Genomic DNA, 23,929 nt, shown 5'->3' on the forward strand with positions numbered 1-23,929 from the left:
GGGAGGAGTGGCGTATTGACGTCATCGCGTTCCACGCTGAACCCGGAAGCAACGGGCAGCGTTCACGAAGCCGGCCGGCAATATTGTTACTTGTTATACAGCGACCTATTTTCCTAATTGGATGTAAGTGCAATCTTTTATTTATTTATTAAACCTAAGAATTTATTACACTATGGCGACCCTTCTTGTTTCTGTATGTACCGGGCAATGAGTGGTGTAGCCGTATGATCAGTCCAAACGCCTGAACAGAGCTGTATCCTCCTGGTGGTCCATGTGCAGAAGGAGTGTTTTCTTATGTGTGGCCATATCTGGTCTCTGTGATGGGACCAGTCTAGCTGGTAAGCGGCAGTGATATTGGTGGTGGAGTTCTGTTTTCTGCATCTTTGAGGACACCCTTTTCCCTTTACCGGTGTGGTGTGTTTCACGGTGGGAACTACAATCAAAGAGGATCTATTATTTTTTTCTATATGAAATGAACTCTTTTTTGTGTAGATGGTGATATGGAAAATTTATATAATTAATATTTTATTCTTTTTGGAACTATTTTTTGAATATACACATTCTTTTAATTAGAGTTGGTATAATATTGTTTTTTTAGCACTTTATTTTTCACAAATAATTTTTGGATCATTCTCAGCGCAGCTTTTTTGAAAATTAACTAGGATTTGGTTTGTGGGTATCTCACATAATAAGTTGCTGCTTCATTCACGATATAAATTTCTTTTTTCATATATATTTTTATTTATCACTAATTTATTGAAGAATAGCGCTGTACTTTTTGGGGTTACATAAAGTATTGAATTGCCAAGCAGTATCTTTTAATAAAAGTTCACACTTATTTTATTTATTTATTTTAAATTCTTTATGTTATTTTATAAAAATAACATCATACAAAAAAAAAACGTACATTTATTTCTACTTATATTATACATCACATTTTGCCATCCCTTCCCCCATTCCTCCCCACCTTGCACCAACCTCTAAAGGCAAATATTTTCACTGCTTGTTTTCATCCATTTACCACCCTTATCTCTTATCAAATTATTAATTATTGAGTAATCTCCACAACATATCTTTCTTTAAACGCCTTCCACACTTCCCATTTATCCTTTCATTCTATCCGTTCTGCCTGTTCCTCCCTCCTTTCATCGAAACACTTCAAATTTTGTAGGGCACTAACACAGAATATCCAATCCCGAATTTTAGGGCTCTCCATTTCCTGACATTTTTTCGTTATTAGGCTCTTTGCTACATTAAGCAGAGTAGGGATTATAGATGTTTTATATTGCCTCACGATGCTATCTGTCCCATGGAACAAACATGTCCACGGGTCTTCCGGAATTTCTTTGTTAGTAATTTCCTTTATTAATTGTAAGACGTCCTTTCAAAAAAAAAATTATAATAGGGCAATCCCACCATATATGGGCCATTGTCCCTAAAACCTTACACCCTCTCCAGCACTCAGAGGACTTCTCTAGCTGAAATGTGCTGATTTTATCTGGTGTCGCTGTCGCATACCCTTTTGCCAAAAACGTATAATTCGTCTCAACCATCTTAGTGTCTATCGCAGAACTATGTGTCAGTTTCAAAATTTTATCTAACTTGTGTTTATTACATCCTGATCCTAATTAATTTTCCCATTTCTTGATGTATGGCGGGACATCCAGTTCATCTCCGACTGATAGTATTTTATAAATTCGTGATATATTACTTTTTGATTTTTCCCTCATGCAAAACTGCTCCATCAGCTTATAGTCTTCTCCAAATCTAATTGGTTGTGGCAATTTTTCCACAAAATGCTTCAGCTGGTTTTACCGCCATACGTAAATCGTCATTAACTCAGTGGCTAATCATAATTCTTGAAATGTGCTTATTTTACCGCTTTTTATTATGTCTTTCAATTGTGCATTTTCTTTTTTTATCCAATCCCCCCCCCCCCCCCCCCACTGACCTCCTCCCTTGCTCAAAAAACGAATTGTCCTTTAAATAAATCAGAGGGGGATTATAATCTCATTTGTTTTGTTTATGCAATCTGTCCCATATTTTAAGTGTAATACGAGTTAATTCATGCCTATTCAATCCCAGTGTCCTGTGTTGTGGGGGGTTCCATATTACATGACCTAAGTGTATGTTACTCATTGTGTTTTCAATATTAATCCACCTCTTATCATTTCCTTCTTTTGTCCATTCTACCACCCGTGAAAGTGCCGCTGCATTATAATATTTTTTTCTACCTGCTCAGTACTGTGCCTGCAATTTGTTTCTTTTGCTGCTCCATATAAACTTTGATATGATACCTTTTAAAGTTTTAAAATATGTTTGTGGAAGAGCAAAGGCAGCATCTGAAACTTATATAAGATTTTCGGGGCCAATATAATTTTTACTGAATTTATACGCCCTATCCATGAGAGAGGGTGCATTGATATTTTTTTAATTTCCTTCTTAATATCGTCTAACAGAGGAATAGAATTTATTAGATATATTTTCCTTAAAGTGCCAGTCAATCTCACTCCTAAGTATTTTATTTCCTTTCTCCATGGAAAGTGAAATTCTTTTGAGAGCTTTGCTTCTTCCTGTTTGTTTATATTTATGACTCCAGACTTGCTGAGGTTAATTTTGAGATTTGAAATTTCTCCAAAGGCAAAACAATCAAAAGAGGCATCAACGAACACCCCTGTCTAGCTCTGTTTTTCATTTCGAACAGGGAAGACGATACTCTGTTTACCTTTATCGAAGCATGGGGATGGTTATACAATACTTTTATCCATTGAATCATTCTTGGACCCACACCCACGCTTCCAACATCTTTATCATGTGTCCCCAGTCTACCCTGTCGAAAGATTTTTCAGCATCCATCGACAGGAATAGACCAGGGGACCCATTTGTTTTAATAGCCTGGAGGAGTAGCAGTGCCCGAACTCCATTGTCCCTCCCTTCTCTTCCTGGTATGAATCTGACCTGGTCCGGGTGCACCAGGTTGGTCATATTTTCCTTCAGCCTTATTGCCAATACCTTTGCATATTGTTTAGTGTCTGCATTCAATAAGGCAATTGGCCTATAGCTAGAACAGAGCGTACTGTCCTTTCCCTCCTTTAATATGACCGTTATTGATGCAGACAATGCAGACAATGACTCCTTTCCCATTTCGCGATTCACACCTAATCTATTCCAATACTGGCAAAGCTTCGGGACTAATAACTCTTTATATTTTTTAAGATAGAGCATCGTAAATCGATCTGGTCCCGGGCTTTTGCCCGGGCCAGACCCTTTTAACGCATTATAGATTTCCTCCTCTGTGATGAGTCTGTCCATAGTGGATCTATCGCTCTCTAAAAATTTGTTAATTTTCTCCTCCTCCTTTTGTTCCTGCTGACCCTTCTGTCTTGCTGCATAACGGGCTTCATAGTAATTCCTAAACTCGCTATCTCATTAGTTGTATTTACCATTACTCCAGACTTATTTTGAATTTTTTCAATAACATTTTTTTTTTCTTTTTAAACATCCTAGCTAAATGTTTACTTGATTTATTTCCCCATTGATGCCTATCTCTTGCTATTCTGTTAAACATCCTTCTTGATTCTTGCTTCATAATGTCCTTGAGTTCCTTTCTCTTGTTGTCCAATAAATGAAAAAGTTCCTGATGTTGGCCCTTGTAACTTTTATGCTCTTGTTCTAATCTATGAATTTCTTCAGTGAGGTTCTTAATTTTTTTTATTTCCTCTTTTTTTCCCTGCTCCAATGGATATGAGGACCCCCCTGATATATGCTTTATGTGCCTCCCATAGTGAGGCATTCGAAATTTCCCCTGTATCATTAATTGCAAAATAGAATTCTATTTCTTTCTGTACTATTTCTACAGTTTCATCATCTTGTAAAAGATTTTCATTTAGACATCAAGTAAGCTGTAGTCTTTGAATCCCCAGGATCCTCATCTTCATTGATACCGGGGAGTGATTGGATAGTGTAATTATTTCTATCTTAGTTTCCCTCACGAGATCCAACAATCTATGATCTACCATTATATAATCCAATCTTGAGTGTATAATCTTGGGTTTTAGCGCGTTGCACCCGCCACAAGTCTATAATTTGGCATTGATGCATCTTAAGTTTTATCATTTTTATTAAATCCTCACTGATCCCCTGTGATCGGGAAGAACTGTCTACAGAAGAATGCATACAAAAGTTGAAATCCCCAGCTAGAATGACCTCCCCTGTCTTGAAATCCATTAACCAGCCCAAAACCTGCTTCAAAAATATTATCTGGTTTTTATTAGGGCAATATAGATTTGCCAAGGTGAATGTCCTCTCTCCCAATGTACAAAATTGACAATACTGCTGCGCACAAACCTCGCCAAATATACCTGATCTTATATTCTAGAAAGCTGCTCACATATAAAAAGTGTTCTCTACACTCAAGGATATGGATAGGGGGTGTTTTATGTGGCGCTACCTAAATAATTAGTGAATCCTGAACGGATCTCAATAAATGTGAACTCTCAACAAAAATGATATAGTATATAACGTAACTCAATCAAATCACTATACAATAATAATTAATAAAGTGCAATCATTTTCAAAACCTATGTGGAAATGTGTAATAATGTAAATAGCATAAAGGACATAAAAATCAATTCCATAAATAAATGAATACGTGCAAATGTGCAATAGTGCAAATCGCATAACACACAATCAAATGAATAAATAAATAAAAACCATTAAATGGTGTTGCTCCCAATCAAAATACAAAGTGCACACTTCAGAGATAGTGGGCTACAATCTTCCACCTCCTCCCATACATAAACTTCGGAACATCAGCTTGTACTCTCCAAAATCCGGGTTGTATAATAATAAGGGAAGAAAATAAGGGGGCCTCCAATGTGTAGTAAATTAAAATCACATTTATTAATCCCAATATCCACACTTACATCAAATGCAGCAATTTGTGGGTATAAACAACAGTACTTCCAGTCTCGTCCGCGACCGGAAGTGACGATCGACACCTGGCTTCTCCCTGACGCGTTGCGTCACATACCACGTGATTTTCTCAAAGGGTCTCCCTTGGTTAGAGGTAAGGGACCTTGGTTAGAGGTGAGAGGCTGGGGGAAACAGGGGGTGCACCTTAAGCACTGAAGTGTGGAGGAGCGGTGGATTTGCACTTTTTGTTCACATCACATGGTTACCATCGTCTTTTGGACTTGTTGCACATCTTATAAAGATTTGAGTGGACTGATTTTTTTTTTTTGCACTTTGCACTTCGTATTTGGATTGGGAGCAACACCATTTAATGTTTTTTATTTATTTATTCATTTGATTGTGTGTTATGCGATTTGCACTATTGCACATTTGCACGTATTCATTTATTTATGGAATTGATTTTTATGTCCTTTATGCTATTTACATTATTGCACATTTGCACATAGGTTTTGAAAATGTTGCACTTTATTAATTATTATTGTATAGTGATTTGATTGAGATACGTTATATACTATATAATTTTTGTTGAGAGTTCACATTTATTGAGATCCATTCAGGATTCACTAATTATTTAGGTAGCAACGTAAATTGTATCATTTTTGCAAACCCAATTGCCACCCCCTTAGCCCTCCTAGTAGAAGAATCCCCTTAATACCAGGTCGGGAAATCTTTAGAATATATTTTAATATTTGTTTCCTGGGTTAGGTGGGTCTCTTGCAAGAACACCACCTCTGCTCGATACTGCTGAAGTTCTTTTAGTATCGTATGTCTCTTAACAGGGGTGTTAAGACCTTTAACATTATATGTCAAGAAATGTATTTCCATCATCTATATTGATCAAGTGTGGGACTACGCGACAGTATGAAATCCTGCCTTCGGGTCATATGGTTTACTCATCTCTGCAAGGTGTATCTCCTCCCTCTCCCCTCCCCCCCACCAACCCTGCTCATCCCCCATCCCACCCTCCCCCAGCCTGCAATTCGACCCTGTGTCTACAATTGGGAATCCAAACCAATCCCATCCTGTACACCACCTCTCTAGGGTGGTACTCTGATCATGTCATCCTGTGTCCGAGCACCTCTCCCCCCTCTGACAGGGGAGGAAAGAGAGACCGGAGTGGGCGCACAGAGATCAAACCAGGCCCCCCGTGAACATTTGGCCATTATCCTCCTCTCCCCCTCCCTCCCAGAGTCTTATTCCCTACATCCTTTTATTAATTATTGGGTTGGAATGAAAAAAGAAAAAAAACCTGTTATAGTCACAATGAATATCCATCTACCACTATTTTAATTCATTCCCAACTACCGTATATACTCGAGTATAAGCCGAGATTTTCAGCCTCTTTTTTGAGGCTGAAAGTGCCCCCCTCGGCTTATACTCGAGTCATCGCTGTCTGCCCGCTCGATCAGCGTGTCGAGCAGACAGACAGCGGCCATTCTGATTCAAAAGCCGCGCCTCCGGCTCCCCCTTCGCCTGTGATAGGCGGAACACTGAATTTCCCAGCAGCCTGTGTTCCGCCTATCACGGACTTCGTATCATCCTCGTACTACGGACGAGGATGATACGACGTCTGTGATAGGCGGAACACAGGCTGCTGGGAAATTCAGTGTTCCGCCTATCACAGGCGAAGGCGGCGGCGCAGCTTTTGAATTTTACAATGGCCGCCGACGAACGAAGAGGGCACGGGACGGAGGCAAGGCACAGGACGGCACGGCACGGGACGGGACGGGACGGGACCGGAGGCAAGGCACGGCGGCGAGGCACGGCGGCGAGGCACGGCGGCGAGGCACGGAGGCAAGGAGGCTCGGCACGGGACGGAGGCTCGGGACAAAGGCTCAGGACACAGGTAGGCTGGACACACACACACACACACACACACACACACACACACACACACACACACACACACGGATACACACACACACACAGGGATGGATGGATGGATGGAGACACACACACACAGGGATGGACGGACACACAGGGATGGACGGACACACAGGGATGGACGGACACACAGGGATGGACGGACACACACACAGGGATGGACAGGCATGTCTTACCCTCGGCTTATACACGAGTCAATAAGTTTGCCAGTTTTTTTGGGGGTAAATTGGGGGCCTCGGCTTATATTCGGGTCGGCCTATACTCGAGTATATACGGTATTTAGTGATATTAGGGACTGGGATGTCTACGTTTTTTCAAAAGTCTTGGTGATGCAGGAACTTTAAACAAACTGTTCTTTCTTCTTTATGCACTATTAGTGAAGCTGAGAAACCCCAGCTATATTTTATATTGGCCGTCCTCATTAAGTCCAGTAAAGGTTTCAACTGACATCTCCGTGCCAAAGTTCCTGCAGATAGAGCGGAAAAAACTTGAAGATCTGTTCTCTCATATTGCAATGAGGGATGTCCTCTGAGTTTACTCCATATCATGCTCATCAAGAAAGAAAATAAGGGAGGGGCGTGATGCTGATGTGACACGTCAGAGGTAGGGGAGGGGCCTGACGATGGCGCCCACGTGAGCGGACGGAGGTGACCCAGGTGAACCATAGGGAGCAGTACGGGGTGTGAGACCGCACATGCTCCGCCAGAGGAAAGCCTTACAGCCCCCCTCCAACAAGTGATGGATTTGAATGGGCAGTGTAGGACAGTGCGGGAGGTCCAGTGTGAGAGGAAGGAGCTGCAGAGTGGCAGTCTGCACAGCGATCCGCCAGGACCATCCGGAGCCTGTCCAGCCTGTCCATCCACAATGCCTTTCCCCTCTACCTCCTCCTCCTTACCTCTGGCTATTCCCCTCTGACTAAAGCGGAAAGAAGTGCAGCTGGCACTCTCACAGGGAGTGTGAATGTGGAGCAACAAGTGAACCAGGACGTCTCTGGCGCTTATGCATATTAAAAATCACTTCACTCCCTACCATATCAAAGGACTGAACAGAGTTAAAGGGCAGGATGAGGATGTCGGGATGGCCATCCCTTCTCCAGGTAGGAACTATTGTCTACCTTAGTAAAACTACCATAGATAAAAGCTATCCCGGAGGCGTTATAAAGGGACCAGATGCTTACAGGACTATGTGTGAATAAAGCAAGAACTGATTGATTGATAAACAGAGTAGAGCAGAGCCAAGCGGTGAGTGAAGCAGGCTGTGATGCAGGGTGATTACTCTGCTTACTCTGCTATTATTCTGTTATTATTTTGCTATTTTTTCTGCTAATATCGAACTGAGATCACAGTCTCCAGAAGATTATAGAGGAGAGCTCTAAAATATATGAACTGTTTCCTGAACTGTTTCCTGTATAACATATATGTTCTGAGGGCGCCAAATGATTGTCTTAAATATTGGAATATCAGGAAAAATATAATTAATATATAAAAAATATGACTAGGGTTTACAAGTGAAGCGGAGTAAAGCAGCGGTATATATAGTGGTCTATGGACTGAGATCATGGACTTTAGTGAAATGTTTGTAGCTTAAAAAAGCGATCATAGGCTCCAGAAGAATGCTGTAAGTATTCGAACTGTCTGCCTTTTTTTTCTTTTTGTTCCCCCCAGTGGATTTTTATGATTGTGTAAGGGGTGCCCTTTTTTCTGTCAGAGGTGGGGAAGAGAGAAAGGAGAGGAGTAAAGGGTCACACAATTATCTGGGGAGGAAGTAACATAAATAAATAACAGAGGGCGATCCCAGAGAGTGACGGAACCCAAGACCCCAAAAGAGAGTCTAAACACAAGTACAATCCAGAAATATCTTAAAGATGCGAGCTTAAAAAGTCCAGGAATGGAAAAAAAGCAACAGGGGACAAAAGAGAAGAAGAAAGAGCTGGAGAAACAAAAAGTGGAACAGGGGGATAAAAGGATGAAATAAACTTGGAGGGAGATCAGAACTTAAGTGAAACAGCAGAACAAAGGAATATGGTGCAAATTCCAACAAAAATGGAAATTATGGAAATGTTTGTTAAATTAGAAAACTCGATTAAAACAGAGATCACAAATGTAAGAATGGATATGGGCCACTTGCTGAGTCGAATAGAGGAAGCGAAGGAATTAACAGGAAAACAAGCCAAAGAAATATTAGAACTAAAAGCTCAAGTGAAGACAATGCAAACTGACCACAGAGATATATTATATAAGTTGGAAGAACAAGAGAATCAAAGCCGACGTCAAAATCTTAGGATTAGAGCTCTACTAGAACAGCAGGGGGAGGATCTGGTGATAAAAATTAAAAAAATATTCAATCCAATATTAGACAGAGAGGAAGGAGATGACCTAAAAATTGATTGCATTCATAGGCTCAGGAAACCCCCAGGTCTGGGAGAGGAAATACCCTGAGATGTTATTATCAAGTTTCACCTATATGACGTCCACAGATGGGATCTCCCATCCTGGGTGGACGTCATATGACGGCCTCGGTATTTCGCAATTCCTGCGGGCCCCCGGGGGCCCGCAGCGCGGCGATCGTGGATGAGCTGTGTGCCTCGGACACAGCCCATCCCCGATCTGTGGTATTTTCCTCCCCATCGACCCCCCCAATACATGTGACCAGCCGTGTCTAATTACAGCCGGTCACATGTACTGTGCCATTAGGGCTCGTGCGCATGCCTAGGGCGCGTGCAGAGCGGCGATCGGGGATGCGGCTTGTCACCCTGACACAGCCCAACCCCGATCGCAGTAAAGAGCCAATGAAATTGGCTCTTTATCACGTGACCGACTGTGTCCAATCACAGCCGGTCACAGAATGTAAACAAACCGCGGTAACAAGATGTTACCAGGTTCTCCTCCTAACTAGGGATGAGCCGAACACCCCCCGGTTCGGTTCGCACCAGAACTTGCGAACGACCCCCGCGTTCGGCACGAACGTTAGAACCCCATTGAAGTCTATGGGACTCGAACGTTCGAATTGGAAAGTGCTAATTTTAACGGCTAATATGCAAGATAGTATGCTAAAAAGGGTTTGGCGATCTGCCTCCTGCCTCAGGGGACATGGGTCACTGCAAAAAAAAGTTTTAAAAACTACCGTTTTGGCGGGAGCACTGATTTTAATGACGATTAAAGTGAAAAAAAAAGTGAAATATTCCTTTAAATATGGTGCCTGGGGGGTGTCTATATAGTATGCCTGTGAAGTGCCACGTGTTTCCCGTGTTTAGAACAGTCCCTGCACAAAATGACATTAAACGGAAATAACACCATTTAAAACTGCTTGCGGTTTTAATGTTATATCTGGTTCCTGCAATATGGTTGAAAATCATTCAGAAAAATGGCATGGGTAGCCCTCCCTGCCCATTACCAGCCTATTTGGGTCTTGTACGCACATTAAGGGGAACCCTGTACCCATATTAAAAAAAAGGAAATGCGTGTGGCCCCCAGGCCCTATATACTCAGAACAGCAGTATACAGGCGGTGCAAACAAGACAGGGACTGTGTAGGTTTGTTGTGTTAAGTTGAATCTGTTTGTCATTTTCAACCGGTACATTTTTAAAGTGTAGCTCCAGTCAAAAAAAATATCTTTAAGCTTTTTGGAAAACATAGGGAAGGGTTATCACCCCTGTATAATTTGTTTTGTCGTCCATCTTTTTTCATCTCACTTGCTGTTGTCTCCTTCCGTTTGCAAGTAGGAGATGTTTGTAAATTGGATGTTTGAAAGTAGGGGCCTGCCCTATATGCTCTGCAGAAATGGCGGAACAAGGTGTTGGTTTTGCAACAACATTGTAAGCCCTCAAAGTGACTCTTGGTGGCCGCTGGAGCGCCCTGCTGTGAACGATTATATCAAGAATTGTAATTACATGCCATTGTTGAACAGTGGTAGAAAAATTGACCTTTGGTGGTTGTGGTGCTGGTGCCACAACACTATAAGTCCTCACAGTTACTCTGGGTGGGCACAGGAAGGGGCCCTCCTGTGAAATATTATATCAAGAATTGTAATTACATGTCCCTGTTAAACAGGGGCAGAAAAATTGGGCCTTAGGCACTGGTGCCATCACACTGCAACCTCTGCCATACACTCTAGTTTTTTTGCAGGAATTAGCCCTGCTGCAAAGCATTGCATCAAAAATTTTACTTAAACGCCCCTGTTAAACAGGGGCAGAAAAATTGGGCCTTAGGCACTGGTGCCATCACACTGCAACCTCTGCCATACACTCTAGTTTTTTTGCAGGAATTAGCCCTGCTGCAAAGCATTGCATCAAAAATTTTACTTAAACGCCCCTGTTAAACAGGGGCAGAAAAATTGGGCCTTAGGCACTGGTGCCATCACACTGCAACCTCTGCCATACACTCTAGTTTTATTGCAGGAATTAGCCCTGCTGCAAAGCATTGCATCAAAAATTGTACTTAAACGCCCCTGTTAAACAGGGGCAGAAAAATTGGGCCTTAGGCACTGGTGCCATCACACTGCAACCTCTGCCATACACTCTAGTTTTATTGCAGGAATTAGCCCTGCTGCAAAGCATTGCATCAAAAATTTTACTTAAACGCCCCTGTTAAACAGGGGCAGAAAAATTGGGCCTTAGGCACTGGTGCCATCACACTGCAACCTCTGCCATATACTCTAGTTTTTTTGCAGGAATTAGCCCTGCTGCAAAGCATTGCATCAAAAATTGTACTTAAACGCCCCTGTTAAACAGGGGCAGAAAAATTGGGCTGCTGGCATCACCCAGAACCAAAAATGTTCTTCCAACATATCAGCGGAGGAGGAAGAGGATAGACAATCAACATAACAGGACAGTCACTCAGCATCAGCATAGGCAGTCTTGAAGGGATGTGGTATTTCAAAAAAAATAATTCGGTTACATCAGCTTCAGGTGCTTGGTAGCTGTGGGTGATCCAAGACTGATTCATCTTGATGAAGGTCAGTCGATCAACTGATTCGGTGGACAGGCGCACCCTGTGATCGGTAACGAAGCCACCAGCAGCACTGAAGGTGCGTTCCGAAAGAACGCTGGATGCAGGACAGGCCAGTAGCTCAATTGCATACTGTGCAAGCTCTGGCCAGTGATCCATCCTCAAGACCCAGTAAGCCAGAGGATTTTCAGTGGGAAAGGTGTCCAAGTCTGACCTTGCCCCTAGGTATTCCTGCACCATGTAAATTAGACGCTGGCGATGGGTGCTGGAACCAATCATACCTTGGGGCTGCGGACTAAAAAATTGTCTGAAAGCATCAGTCAGACGGCCACCTTCTCCACCGCTCCTTCTGACTGATGCCTCAGCAACACGTTGTCCAGGACCAGGAGTTTGTGACCTCCCAGTCTCTGGGAACGCGTTGCACAGAGCTTTCTGCAAGGCCTCCCGGAGATGTCTCATCCTCTGCTCCCTCTGCGATGGCAAGATAAGGTCGGCAACCTTACCCTTGTACCGTGGATCAAGGAGAGTGGCCAGCCAGTAATGGTCCCTCTCCTTGATCCGAAGAATACGAGGATCCTTCCGCAGGCTTTGCAGGATCAGGGAGGCCATGCAGCGTAGGTTAGCTGAGGCATTCGGTCCGGAGTCCTCTGGGTCACTAAGGACAACATGATCCGCAGCTACCTCCTCCCAGCCACGTACAAGTCCACGTGTTTCTTGGGACTGTAAATCATCCCTATAAGACTGCTGCTGCTGATGCTGAGTGCCAGCCTCCACCTCCATGCTGACACAATCATCCTCCTCCTCCTCTTCCTCCTCCTCACCCTCTTCCTGTGTGATGGGTGGCACAGCAGGAACACTGTCTGGATAAAGGGGGCCTTGAGAGGCAAGGAAGTCCTCCTCTTCCTGCCTCTGTTCTGCCTCAAGTGCCCTGTCCATTATTCCAAGCAGCGTATGCTCCAAGAGGTGGACAAGAGGTATAGTGTCACTGATGCATGCACTGTCACTGCTCACCATCCTTGTGGCCTCCTCAAACGGTGACAGGACAGTGCATGCATCCCTGATCATGCCCCACTGGCGTGGTGAGAAAAAACCAAGCTCTCCTGACCCTGTCCTGGTGCCGTAGTCGCACAGGTACTCATTGATGGCCCTCTGCTGCGTGTGCAGCCGCTGCAGCATGGCCAATGTTGAGTTCCATCTGGTGGGCATGTCACATATAAGGCGGTTCTTGGGCAGGTTCAACTCCTTTTGGAGCTCAGCCAGCCGAGCACAGGCATTAAATGATCGGCGGAAATGCACACAGACTCTCCTGGCCTGTTTCAGGACATCCTTTAAGCCGGGGTACCTGCCCAAGAACCGCTGCACCACCAGGTTAAGGACGTGAGCTACACAGGGCACATGGGTCAGTTGTCCCTGTCGGAGGGCGGAGAGGAGGTTGGTGCCATTGTCGCAAACCACCATTCCTGGCTTAAGCTGGCGTGGCGTCAACCACCTCTCGGCCTGCCCCTGCAGAGCTGACAAAACATCCGCCCCAGTGTGGCTCCTGTCCCCCAAACAAACCAGCGCAAGCACGGCATGGCATCGTTTTGCCTGCATACTTGCGTAGCCCCTGCAACGCCTACAGAGCACCGCTGGTTCTGAGGACAGAGCACTGGAAGAGGCCATGGAGGAAGAAGAAGAGGAGGGGGTGGAGGAGAGAGGTGTGTCACAACCAATAGTAGCATTTTGGAGGCGTGGTGGCGGAACAACCTCCAATACTACTGCACCTTGTCCTGCATCCTTCCCAGCAGCCAGAAGAGTGACCCAATGGGCCGTGAAAGACAGGTAACGTCCCTGTCCATGCCTGCTGGACCATGAGTCAGCGGTAATATGCACCTTACCGCTGACCGCCCTGTCCAGCGAGGCAAGGACATTGCCTTCCACATGCCGGTAGAGAGCCGGAATTGCCTTCCGTGAGAAAAAGTGGCGTTTGGGGACCTGCCACTGAGGAACCGCACATTGTACAAACTCACGGAAGGGGGCCGAGTCTACCAACTGAAAAGGCAGCAGTTGAAGTGCTAGCAATTTAGCCAAGCTAGCATTCAACCGCTGGGCATGTGGATGGCTGGGAGTAAATTTCTTCCGCCGGTCCAGCAGCTGGGGCAGGGACATTTGTCTGCTATAATCGGACGTGGATGTACCACTAGCAGAGTTCCCGGAAGCACTTGGCTGTGACACACCTAATTCTACACCTTCATTCCTCTCAGAGCAGGTTTCAGAGAGGACTGAAGGTCTAGTGGGGTTGGAGATGCCAGCTGATGAGGAGCAAGGAGAGGTCCGCTTTGTTCTTTGGTGTGGGTCTTTGAGGTATGCTTGCCAACGAGCTGCATGGCAGGTCAACATATGTCTGGTCAAGCATGTGGTGCCCAAGCGGCTGATGTTTTGGCCACGTGAGATACGCTTGAGACATATGTTGCAAATAGCAGCGGTGCGATCTGATGCACTCGTCTCAAAAAAGGCCCACACCAAAGAACTTTTAGAATAACGCGCAGAGGAAGCGCTCTGCGCAGGCGGAGCTCTGCGGTGTGATTCAGTCGGTGTGCTGCCCCTAAGCTGGCCCCCGGAGGGCATCCTGCCTCGTTGGACATGTGCCTCCTCCTCCTCCTCCTCCTCCTCCCTCCTTCCAGGCACCCACGTGGAGTCAGTGCCCTCATCATCCCCTCCCTCTTCATCGCTGTAGCAAACCTGGCAGTATGCTGCAGCTTGTGGAACATGACTGCCAGATTGCTGTCCTTCTTGAGCATCCCCTCTCTCTGTGCTCACGCTACTGCCTTCCTCTAGCTGAGTGTCATCATCAGAGCCCACCAAACACTGGGCATCCTCCTGGAGCATGTACCCAACACTGTGCTCAAAGAGTTCAGGAGACTCCTCAGGAGGACGTGGTGGGTCTAGGGAAGGAGTCACTGATGATGACATTGAGAGGAGGGACGACGATGTGTTAGCAGCTGCTTTTCTACTACCCTGAGACTGGGTGAGAGAGGATGAGGAGGATGAAGAGGGCTTGGTCATCCACTCTACCAAGTCGTTGGCATGTTGCGGTTCAACATGTCCAGCTGCAGAAAAGAAGGACAAGCATGTCCCATGGCCACGTGCTGATGACAATGCACCGCGTCCCCGACCAGCACTGTTGTCTCTAGACACAGAGCCTGCTTGCCCTCTTTTATCGGCTCGCGCCTGTCTGCCTCTCCTTGCTGGCCTTCCAGACATGGTAATGGCCTGAAGGGAGTTGGGTAAAACAGTAGTTGGGTAGTTTATATTGTGCTGGAGGCACACAACACCCACTAACTCCTGCAGATGCCTTTTTTATAGAACAGCAGAGTTAAAGGGGTATATACAGATGTATACTGTGCTGTGCTGGAAGCACACACAACTTCCAATAACTCCAGCAGATGTCAATCGGGCCCAAATAGAGAACAGCTATGTAGGTGGATAATAGCGGTATGTACTGGGTACAGAGCAGGCACACAGCACGCACTATCTCCTGAGTGACACTGCTGACTACAAGCTCTATTGTTAAAGATGGACCACTAGCTATATAGGTGAGGTGAATATCACGGTGTATACTGCGGTCAGGGCACGCAGACAATAACCAGAAAACAGCAGAGTTAAAGGGGTATATACAGATGTATACTGTGCTGTGCTGGAAGCACACACAACTTCCAATAACTCCAGCAGATGCCAATCGGGCCCAAATAGAGAACAGCTATGTAGGTGGATAATAGCGGTATGTACTGGGTACAGAGCAGGCACACAGCACGCACTATCTCCTGAGTGACACTGCTGACTGCAAGCTCTATTGTTAAAGATGGACCACTAGCTATATAGGTGAGGTGAATATCACGGTGTATACTGCGGTCAGGGCACGCAGACAATAACAAGAAAACAGCAGAGTTAAAGGGGTATATACAGATGTATACTGTGCTGTGCTGGAGGCACACACAACTTCCAATAACTCCAGCAAATGACAATCGGGCTCAAATAGAGAACAGCTATGTAGGTGTATATAGTGGTATGTACTGGGTACAGAGCACGCAGACAGCACGCACTAACACTACTGACTGCAAGCTCTATTATTAAAGCTAGATCACTAGCTATATAGGTGAGGTGAATATAGTGGTGTATACTGCGGTCAGGGCACAGACAGTAACCACTACACAAGAGCAAAATAGTAAATCAGCCAAAAACGATTGGTGTGTAACTGTGTTGAAGGTACACAGAACACCCACTGCTTCAGATGCTAACAAACACTACACGAGGCCGCCTGAAAGGCAGCTTTATATAGTGTGGGGCGTGCACTACACAGTCTGAGCTATGATTGGCCACAGGCAGGATGCCTGTGGCCAACCATTGCTCTTCCCGCTACTGGCGCTGCGATTGGCCAAGCATGCGGGGTCACAGTGCATGCTTGGCCAATCGTGAGACAGCAATGCATTGCGCCATCGCAGTGCATTGTGGGCCACACGAATTTTGCCGCGAACGGCCCAAACGTTCGGAATTCGGCGAACGCACGAACGACCGATGTTCGAGTCGAACATGCGTTCGACTCGAACACGAAGCTCATCCCTACTCCTAACACACTGATCGTGCGTGAGGAGGAGATTGCGGTAACATCTCGTTACCGCCCAGTGTATACACCAACCACACTGATTACCCCCCCAGTAAAGAGGACCTGTCACCACCCATCAAAGTACCTGTCATCACGCATCACAGCCCATCTGAGTACCCAAGTACCTGTCAGCCCATTTGAGTACCCGAGTACCTGAGTACCTGTCCCAGCCCATCTGAGTACCCGAGTACCTGTCCCAGCCCATCTGAGTACCCGAGTACCTGTCAGCCCATCTGAGTACCCGAGTACCTGAGTACCTGTCAGCCCATCTGAGTACCCGAGTACCTGTCAGCCCGTCTGAGTACCCGAGTACCTGAGTACCTGTCAGCCCATCTGAGTACCCGAGTACCTGAGTACCTGTCACAGCCCATCTGAGTACCTGAGTACCTGTCACAGTCCATCTGAGTATCCGAGTACCTGAGCACCTGTCAGCCCATCTGAGTACCCGTGTACCTGTCCCAGCCCATCTGAGTATGCAAGTACCTGAGTACCTGTCCCAGCCCACCTGAGTACCTGTCCCAGCCCATCTGAGTACCTGAGTACCTGTCCCAGCCCACCTGGGTACCTGTCCCAGCCTATCTGAGTACCTGCGTACCTGTCCTAGCCCATCTGAGTACCCGAGTACCTGTCACAGCCCATCTGAATACCCGAGTACCTGCCACAGCCCATCTGAGTACCCGAGTACCTGAGTACCTGTCACAGTTCATCTGAGTACCCGAATGCCTGTCACCAGCCCGTCTGAGTACCGAAGTACCTGTCACCAGCCCGTCGGAGTACCCGAGTACCTGTCACCAGCCCGTCGGAGTAACCGAGTACCTTTCACCAGCCCGTCAGAGTACCCGAGTACCTATTTGCAGCCCGTGCCTCATAAAATACACATTGGGGTGTTTGCTTTCCAAAATGGGGTCATTTTGTGGGTAATTCTATTGTCCTGGTGCTCCAGGACCTTCAAAAGTGTGATAGGTAGGAACGAAATAAGATGTGTAATTTATGCTCCTAGAACGCCTGAAGGTACCACTTCCATGTTGGACCTCTGTATATGGCCAGGCTGTGTAAAAAATACTCAGGAGTAGCAGAATGTGTTTTGGGGTATAATTTTTGCTATATACATGCTATGTGTTAGAAATATCTTATAAATGGACAACTTTGTGTAAAAAAAAAAAAAAAAAATTTTTTTTTTTTTCCACGTTTTCTGAAGACTTGTGTAAAAAAATGAACCACTCAAAAGACTCATAATGCTTCATAGAATATACTTTTGGGTGTTTGTTTTCCAAAATGGGGTCATTTCGTGGGTAAATCCATTGTCCTGGTGCTCCAGGGCCTTCACAATTGTAATAGGTCGTTAGGAAATTAGAGGTGTCATTTATGCTCCTAGAACACCTGACGGCGCTCCCTGCATGTTGGGCCTCTGTATGTGGACACGCTGTGTAAAAGTCACACACATGTGGTATCGTCATACTCAGGATGAGTAGCAGAATGTATTTTGGGGTGTAATTTTTGCTATGTACATGCTTTGAGTTAGAAATATCTTATAAACTGACCACTTTGTGTAAAAAAAAAATATGTTTTAATTTTCTTTCCACGTTTTCCCGAAAGACTTGTGGAAAAAAATTAACTGTTCAAAAGACTCATTATGCCTCATAGAATATATGTTGGGGTGTTTGCTTTCCAAAATGGGGTAATTTTGTGGGTAATTCTACTGTCCTGGTGCTCTAGGGCCTTCACAAATGTAATAGGTCGTTAGGAAATTAGAGGTGTTATTTATGCTCCTAGAACCCCTTACGGTGCTCCCTGCATTTTGGACCTCTGTGTGGCCAGCCTGTGTAAAACACATGTGGTATCGCCATACTCGGGAAGAGTTGCAGAATGTATTTTGGGGTGTAATTGGAAGTATGCATATGCTGTGTATGAGAAATAACTTGTTATTATGACAATTTTGTAAAAAAAACTAAGAATTGTGGGAAAAAATTACAACTTAAAAAAACTCACCATGCCTCTTACTAAATACCTTGGACTGTCTATTTTTCAAAAAGGGGTAATTTGGGGGGTATTTGTACTTTCCTGACATTTCAGAGCCTCAAGAAATAGGCCGTCAGTGCATCAGGTGTGATCAGATGTGATCAATTTTCAATGATTTGCACCATAGCTTGTAGACTCTATAACTTTCAAAGAGACTAAATAATATCCACTAATTTGGTTTATTTTTACCAAAGAGATGTAGCCGTATAAATTTTGGCCCAAACTTATGAACAAAAATGACTTATTTGCTAAATTTTCGCTCTTTTTTCATTTATGCCGCAAAAAATAAAAAACCCAGTGGTGATTAAATACCACCAAAAGAAAGCTCTATTTGTATGAAAAAAATGCTAAAAATTTTGTTTGGGTACAGTGTTGCATGACTGAGTAACTGGCATTCAAAGTGTGAGAGTGCTGAAAGCTAAAAATTGGTCTGGTAAGGAAGGTGCATAAATGCCTTGTATCGAAGTGGTTAAACATTATTACTTACTCTAGTAAGAATATTTCAACTGTGTAATTTTACTCATATGATTATCATTAAGGTAAGCATATTTTTACATACATACTTTACCATGGCACATGGTAAAGCTTTGTATTTTACTGGGAAACCTCAGGATTCCACTTTTCAATAGGAAAATAACAGACAAAATGGCCTGTGAATACTTCTTTAAGAGCTCAGACAATTAACATCCAATACTACACTCACAGGTTATATGTTGCATTATACTGTAAATCATTTAACATGTGGAATAAAAGAAGCCACATGGTGAAGATATAATTACAGCAAAATGATGGTAAATAAGAAGGACTATAGGGAAGGATCTTTAAAACCTCTAAGTAGAATATAAAAAGGAACTGCCAGATGGGAAAAAAGGGTATAGCACAATACGTACAGATTATATTGATATAGACATGATGGGCACAAAAGATAAGAGACTAATGTCCTATGCATGAGTAGAAAATAAAGTAGGTGACCATCAATGTGGAATCAGGTAGGAAAAGATAGACCATCCACTGTATTTTTATATTATTTCAAATTGTGAAAATCAAATTATTATGATGAGAATCTTTATAAGATTTCTACAGATTTAAAACCATAATGTGTCAATGAAATTTCTCATATATATCGAAGTCAGGGTATAACTAGTAGTAGTCAGCCACATTCAAGTAAACTTGCTCCGTAATGTTGAGGACGTTTTGCAGCTTGTCCAAATCAGTTCTTCAGTTCTAATAATTGTCACGACATAAAAGTCTGCTGTGCTGCACCTAAATCCAGAATGCTCTCTCTCCATGTATCAGACCATATTTATAATTATGAATACCTCAAGTTTTCCCTTAGAAAACACACCACTTAAGGAAACTCTTTTGCATTCTAGCACATCTGTTATGTTCGCATTCTCTTCCACTGTGCATCCCTTCTACTTATTTATTGGTGACTTCTCTTCACGATCTATCCTACTACTTACCCATGACATCTGTGTCTCTAATTACATTATTTATTTAACCAGACCCAATGCTAATATTTACCCTACCGGAACAGTGGCCATGAATTACAACTGATGCTTCTTATTTTGGGCATTGTGTACAGTTATTGGGCATATGTGATAGGAGGCATAAACAAACACCTTCAGTGGTTAAAGGCATTCATTAATACACTGAATTGTTTTCCAAAATGTTGATCTGTAGTCATATCTACACTATATTAACAAAAGTATTGGGATGCCTGCCTTTACACGCACATGAACTTTAATGGCATCCCAGTCTTAGTCCGTAGGGTTCAATATTGAGTTGGCCCACCCTTTGCAGTTATAACAGCTTCAACTCTTCTGGGAAGGCTGTCCCCAAGGTTTAGGAGTGCATCCAGGGGAATGTTTGACCATTCTTCCAAAAGCGGACTTGTGAGGTCAGGCACTAATGTGGACAAGAAGACCTGGCTCGCAGTCTCTGCTCTAGTTCATCCCAAATGGGTTCTATTGGGTTGAAGTCAGGACCAGTCAAGTTTCTCCACCCCAAATCTCACTCATCCATGTCTTTATGAACCTTGTTTTGTGCTCTGGTCCAAATCATTTGGTGGAGGGGGACTATGGCGTGAGTCTGTTTTTTAGGGGTTGGGCTTGGCCCCTTAGTTCCATTGAAGGGAACTCTTAGGATGTCAGCATCTAAGACATTTTGGACAATTTCATGCTCCCTGCTTTGTGGGAACAGACTGGGGATGGCCCCTTCCTGTCCCAACATGTGCACCAGTGCTCAAAGCAAGGTCCATAAAGACATGGATGAGTGAGTTTGAGATGGAGGAACATGACTGGCCTGCACAGAGCCCTGACCTCAACCCGATAGAACATCTTTGGGATGAATTAGAGCAGAGACTGCGAGCCAAGCCTTCTCGTCCACATCAGTGCATAACTCCACAAATGCACTTCTGGAAGAATGGTCAAACATTTCCATAGACACACTCCTAAACCTTCCCAGAAGAGTTGAAGCTGTTATAGATGCAAAGGGTGGGCCAACTCAGTATTGAACCCTACAGACTAAGACTGGGGTGTCATTAAAGTTCATGTGCGTGTAAAGACAGGCGGTCCAATACTTTTGGCAATATAGTGTGTGTTAAATTATCTAAAGCATTCAAACACAGAAGAGTTTTTAGTGACCCAACTCCATGGATCTTCATCGGCCTGATTTAGAATACCATGATCTTGCATCACACTTGTGACAGGTTTACAAATAGGACTTTATATTTCTTATGTATTTTTTACACTTCTCTAATAAATGTTAAGCTCTAACAAGCAGGACCCTCATACCTCTATTATTCATAGCACTATATGATTACTAATATGCATTTGCAAATTGCCCTACTATAAAGCAATTTTTTATAATATGATCTAAATTAAAGACGCTTTTTAGATAAATAAACTATAATAATAGTAATAGAAATAATGAGAAGTTACAGAGGATGGTGGAGGAAAACTACATTATCACTAGCAAATCCTATACAGGAAATAAACAGAATTTTGGTTATATCTTCTCTTGAATTATTTTAAATGTGTTTTACTAAATAAAGATAACTTAGTAAGAAAAAATTATTTGCATTATTATATTCAATGTGTTTTAGGTATGTAGCAAATATATGGCTCAATAATGCTAGGTCGTGTTCACGTAACCAAGAATCAATGTAAAATATAATATAATAGCATGTAATATAAAGTGATACAATTGCTTAATACAGTTCCATACACATTTTAAAAGACAATTTAAATTTCCATTTGCTTACCTTTCTTGGTATTCCACTAAGAACTGGATGGTTTTGGTGATTAAAGAGCATTTCATATAATGTTGTAGGCGTTGCCATATTTTGTCAGAGGTAATGATTAACTTTATCTTTTTAACATACAAGTCTGGCTACTCTTGAACTTTGAGTTCACAAGGTTGTAGTCAAAAAAAGATTTATTAGAAAATTATCATTATTTCTTTTCAAGCTCCATAATACTTTGTAATTAAGGGCATGCCAACTTAAAGCGGGAGTCCGCCGGGAGTTCCGCCGTTTTTTTTTTTTAGGCCAGCAGCTACAAATACTGCAGCTGCTGACTTTTAAAATAAGGACACTTACCCGCCCAGCGCACCCGCGATGTCGGCACCCGAAGCCGATCTCTCGATCGTCTCTTGGGTGCTGCCGCCGCCATCTTGGGTATGGGAATCAGGAAGTGGAGCCTTTCGGCTTCATTTCCCGGTTCCCTACAGCGCATGCGCGAGTCGCGCTGCGCAATAAGGATGGACCCGCTGCCTCTGGGATCTGTGTGTTTCCCAGCAGGCAGCGGGGGACTTTCGGAAAGGGGCGTAAATCTACGCCCCTTTCCGCAGAGAGCTATCCTGGAAGTGGGTGCAGATACCTGTACTGTACAGGTACCTGCACCCCCCTCCCCCCTGAAAGGTGCAATTGTGGCGCCGGAGGGGGGGAGGATTCCAATGAGCGGAAGGTCCACTTTAGGGTGGACCTCCGCTTTAAACAAGCCTGCACGATAGGCATTTTTTTTAATGGTTTAGGATATATACCATCCCTGGATTTAAGTGTGGATAATAAACATTAAGACATTTCTTTGGGAGTGTCATACATCACACGGTTCCTAAATTCCTATCTATTATGAATATTTTTTTATAGATACCTTTGTCTTTGTATTACCATTCCCATTCCCTTGATGTACTGTGCTGTTCCCGACGGCTCCCGCACATGCGTGGGAATGACATCATACCAGTAAGTAACCTCCTGGATAGATGTCGCCGGCTGGAGGGGGAGACGAGGATAGGTGCGGGGGTTTGTTCTCGGGTAAGTAATTCATAATGAGCTAGTATGCTATGCATATTAGCTCATTATGGCTTTATCTTGCAGGGTCTTTTTTTTTGTTTGTTTGTTTTAAGAGGGTTTACAACCACTTTAAACTCAACATGTAAATGTAGTTTACAGCTGTTGTAAACCTTTCATATACTCAGTGAAGTGACTAGCTTCAGGTGATACGCATAGATGAAACATATCTTCCTGCATACATTGTACCTGTTTATCTGCAGCCCTCTATCTTCTACAGTCTTGTAATACACACAGATAGAAGGTTTTTAATTCAGCAGCAGAAAGCAGAGGGTGTGGATATGATGCCACAAATACACGGCACAGCTAGAGCACAGAGTTCAGTGACATTTTACCCTGGATTGGACAGAATGAAAAACACCCCCCTCTACACAGCACATAAGAACCATTCACAGCTGAGGCTGTCAATCACAGGCTGTGTGCTGGAGCTCCCTCCTTCTTTACCTTCCTCCAAGTGTCAGGAAAACTCATCAGCAGAGACTAATGCCGATAGCAGAGGAAAGAGACAGCAGACAGAAATCACACTTTGCTTTGAAGCTTTGCTTTGATATCTACATAGTATAGAATAACATGATATGTTAATTTTTCATGCAAAATTGGGATACTAGCAGCTTTATACTTGTTACATGTTCCCATTTGCATAGCATAAATAGAAAAACAAAAATTGAAAAAAAATTACAGCTTACCCTTTTAGATGCTCTCTTCTCAAAATTCTAGAAAGAAAAACATCTGCTTAGTTCTATTTGGTGTGAGGAGGCTGGAAAGCTGTGTTTACCATGCTTAACTCTGTCTGTACTGTGCAGGAAGACATTTATAGACTGTTATAAATAGCAAAATATAAGACACTGGGCTTATATTATGATGTAATGTATTCTACATGAATTCTTACACCACACTAGACAATGATTGAAGAACCTAATAGTACTTGGAATAAACGAGGTAGCTGAACAGAAAATGTAATTGCCTTTTGATACTGAACAGTGCTATAATAGACTTACTATATTTAAACAAATCATTCTAGCTACTGGCTATGTACTTCAGATATCCATACAGTTTTCCTTCTTTCCCTGTTAAGCCGCTGCATAATGCTGTATTGCCATTACCCAGAATTAG

General features: G+C 43.6%; 1 protein-coding gene across 1 annotated transcript in view; it reads right to left on the bottom strand.

Moving 5' to 3' along the window:
- LOC143962763 (chloride anion exchanger-like) overlaps nucleotides 1-21,800 on the bottom strand; it is a 177,162-nt gene extending 155,362 nt beyond the window's left edge. Inside the window, exon 1 of the mRNA XM_077472197.1 lies at nucleotides 21,731-21,800. Coding sequence (XP_077328323.1) covers nucleotides 21,731-21,786 — 56 coding nt within the window. The 5' untranslated portion in view covers nucleotides 21,787-21,800. The remainder of the gene's footprint in view (nucleotides 1-21,730) is intronic.
- Between the last annotated feature and the right edge of the window lie 2,129 nt (nucleotides 21,801-23,929).

This window comes from Lithobates pipiens, unplaced genomic scaffold (assembly GCF_037356315.1).
Source record: "Lithobates pipiens isolate NorthernLeopardFrog02 unplaced genomic scaffold, aLitPip1_a1.2 Scaffold_8, whole genome shotgun sequence".
NCBI classification, from domain to species: Eukaryota; Metazoa; Chordata; class Amphibia; order Anura; family Ranidae; genus Lithobates; species Lithobates pipiens.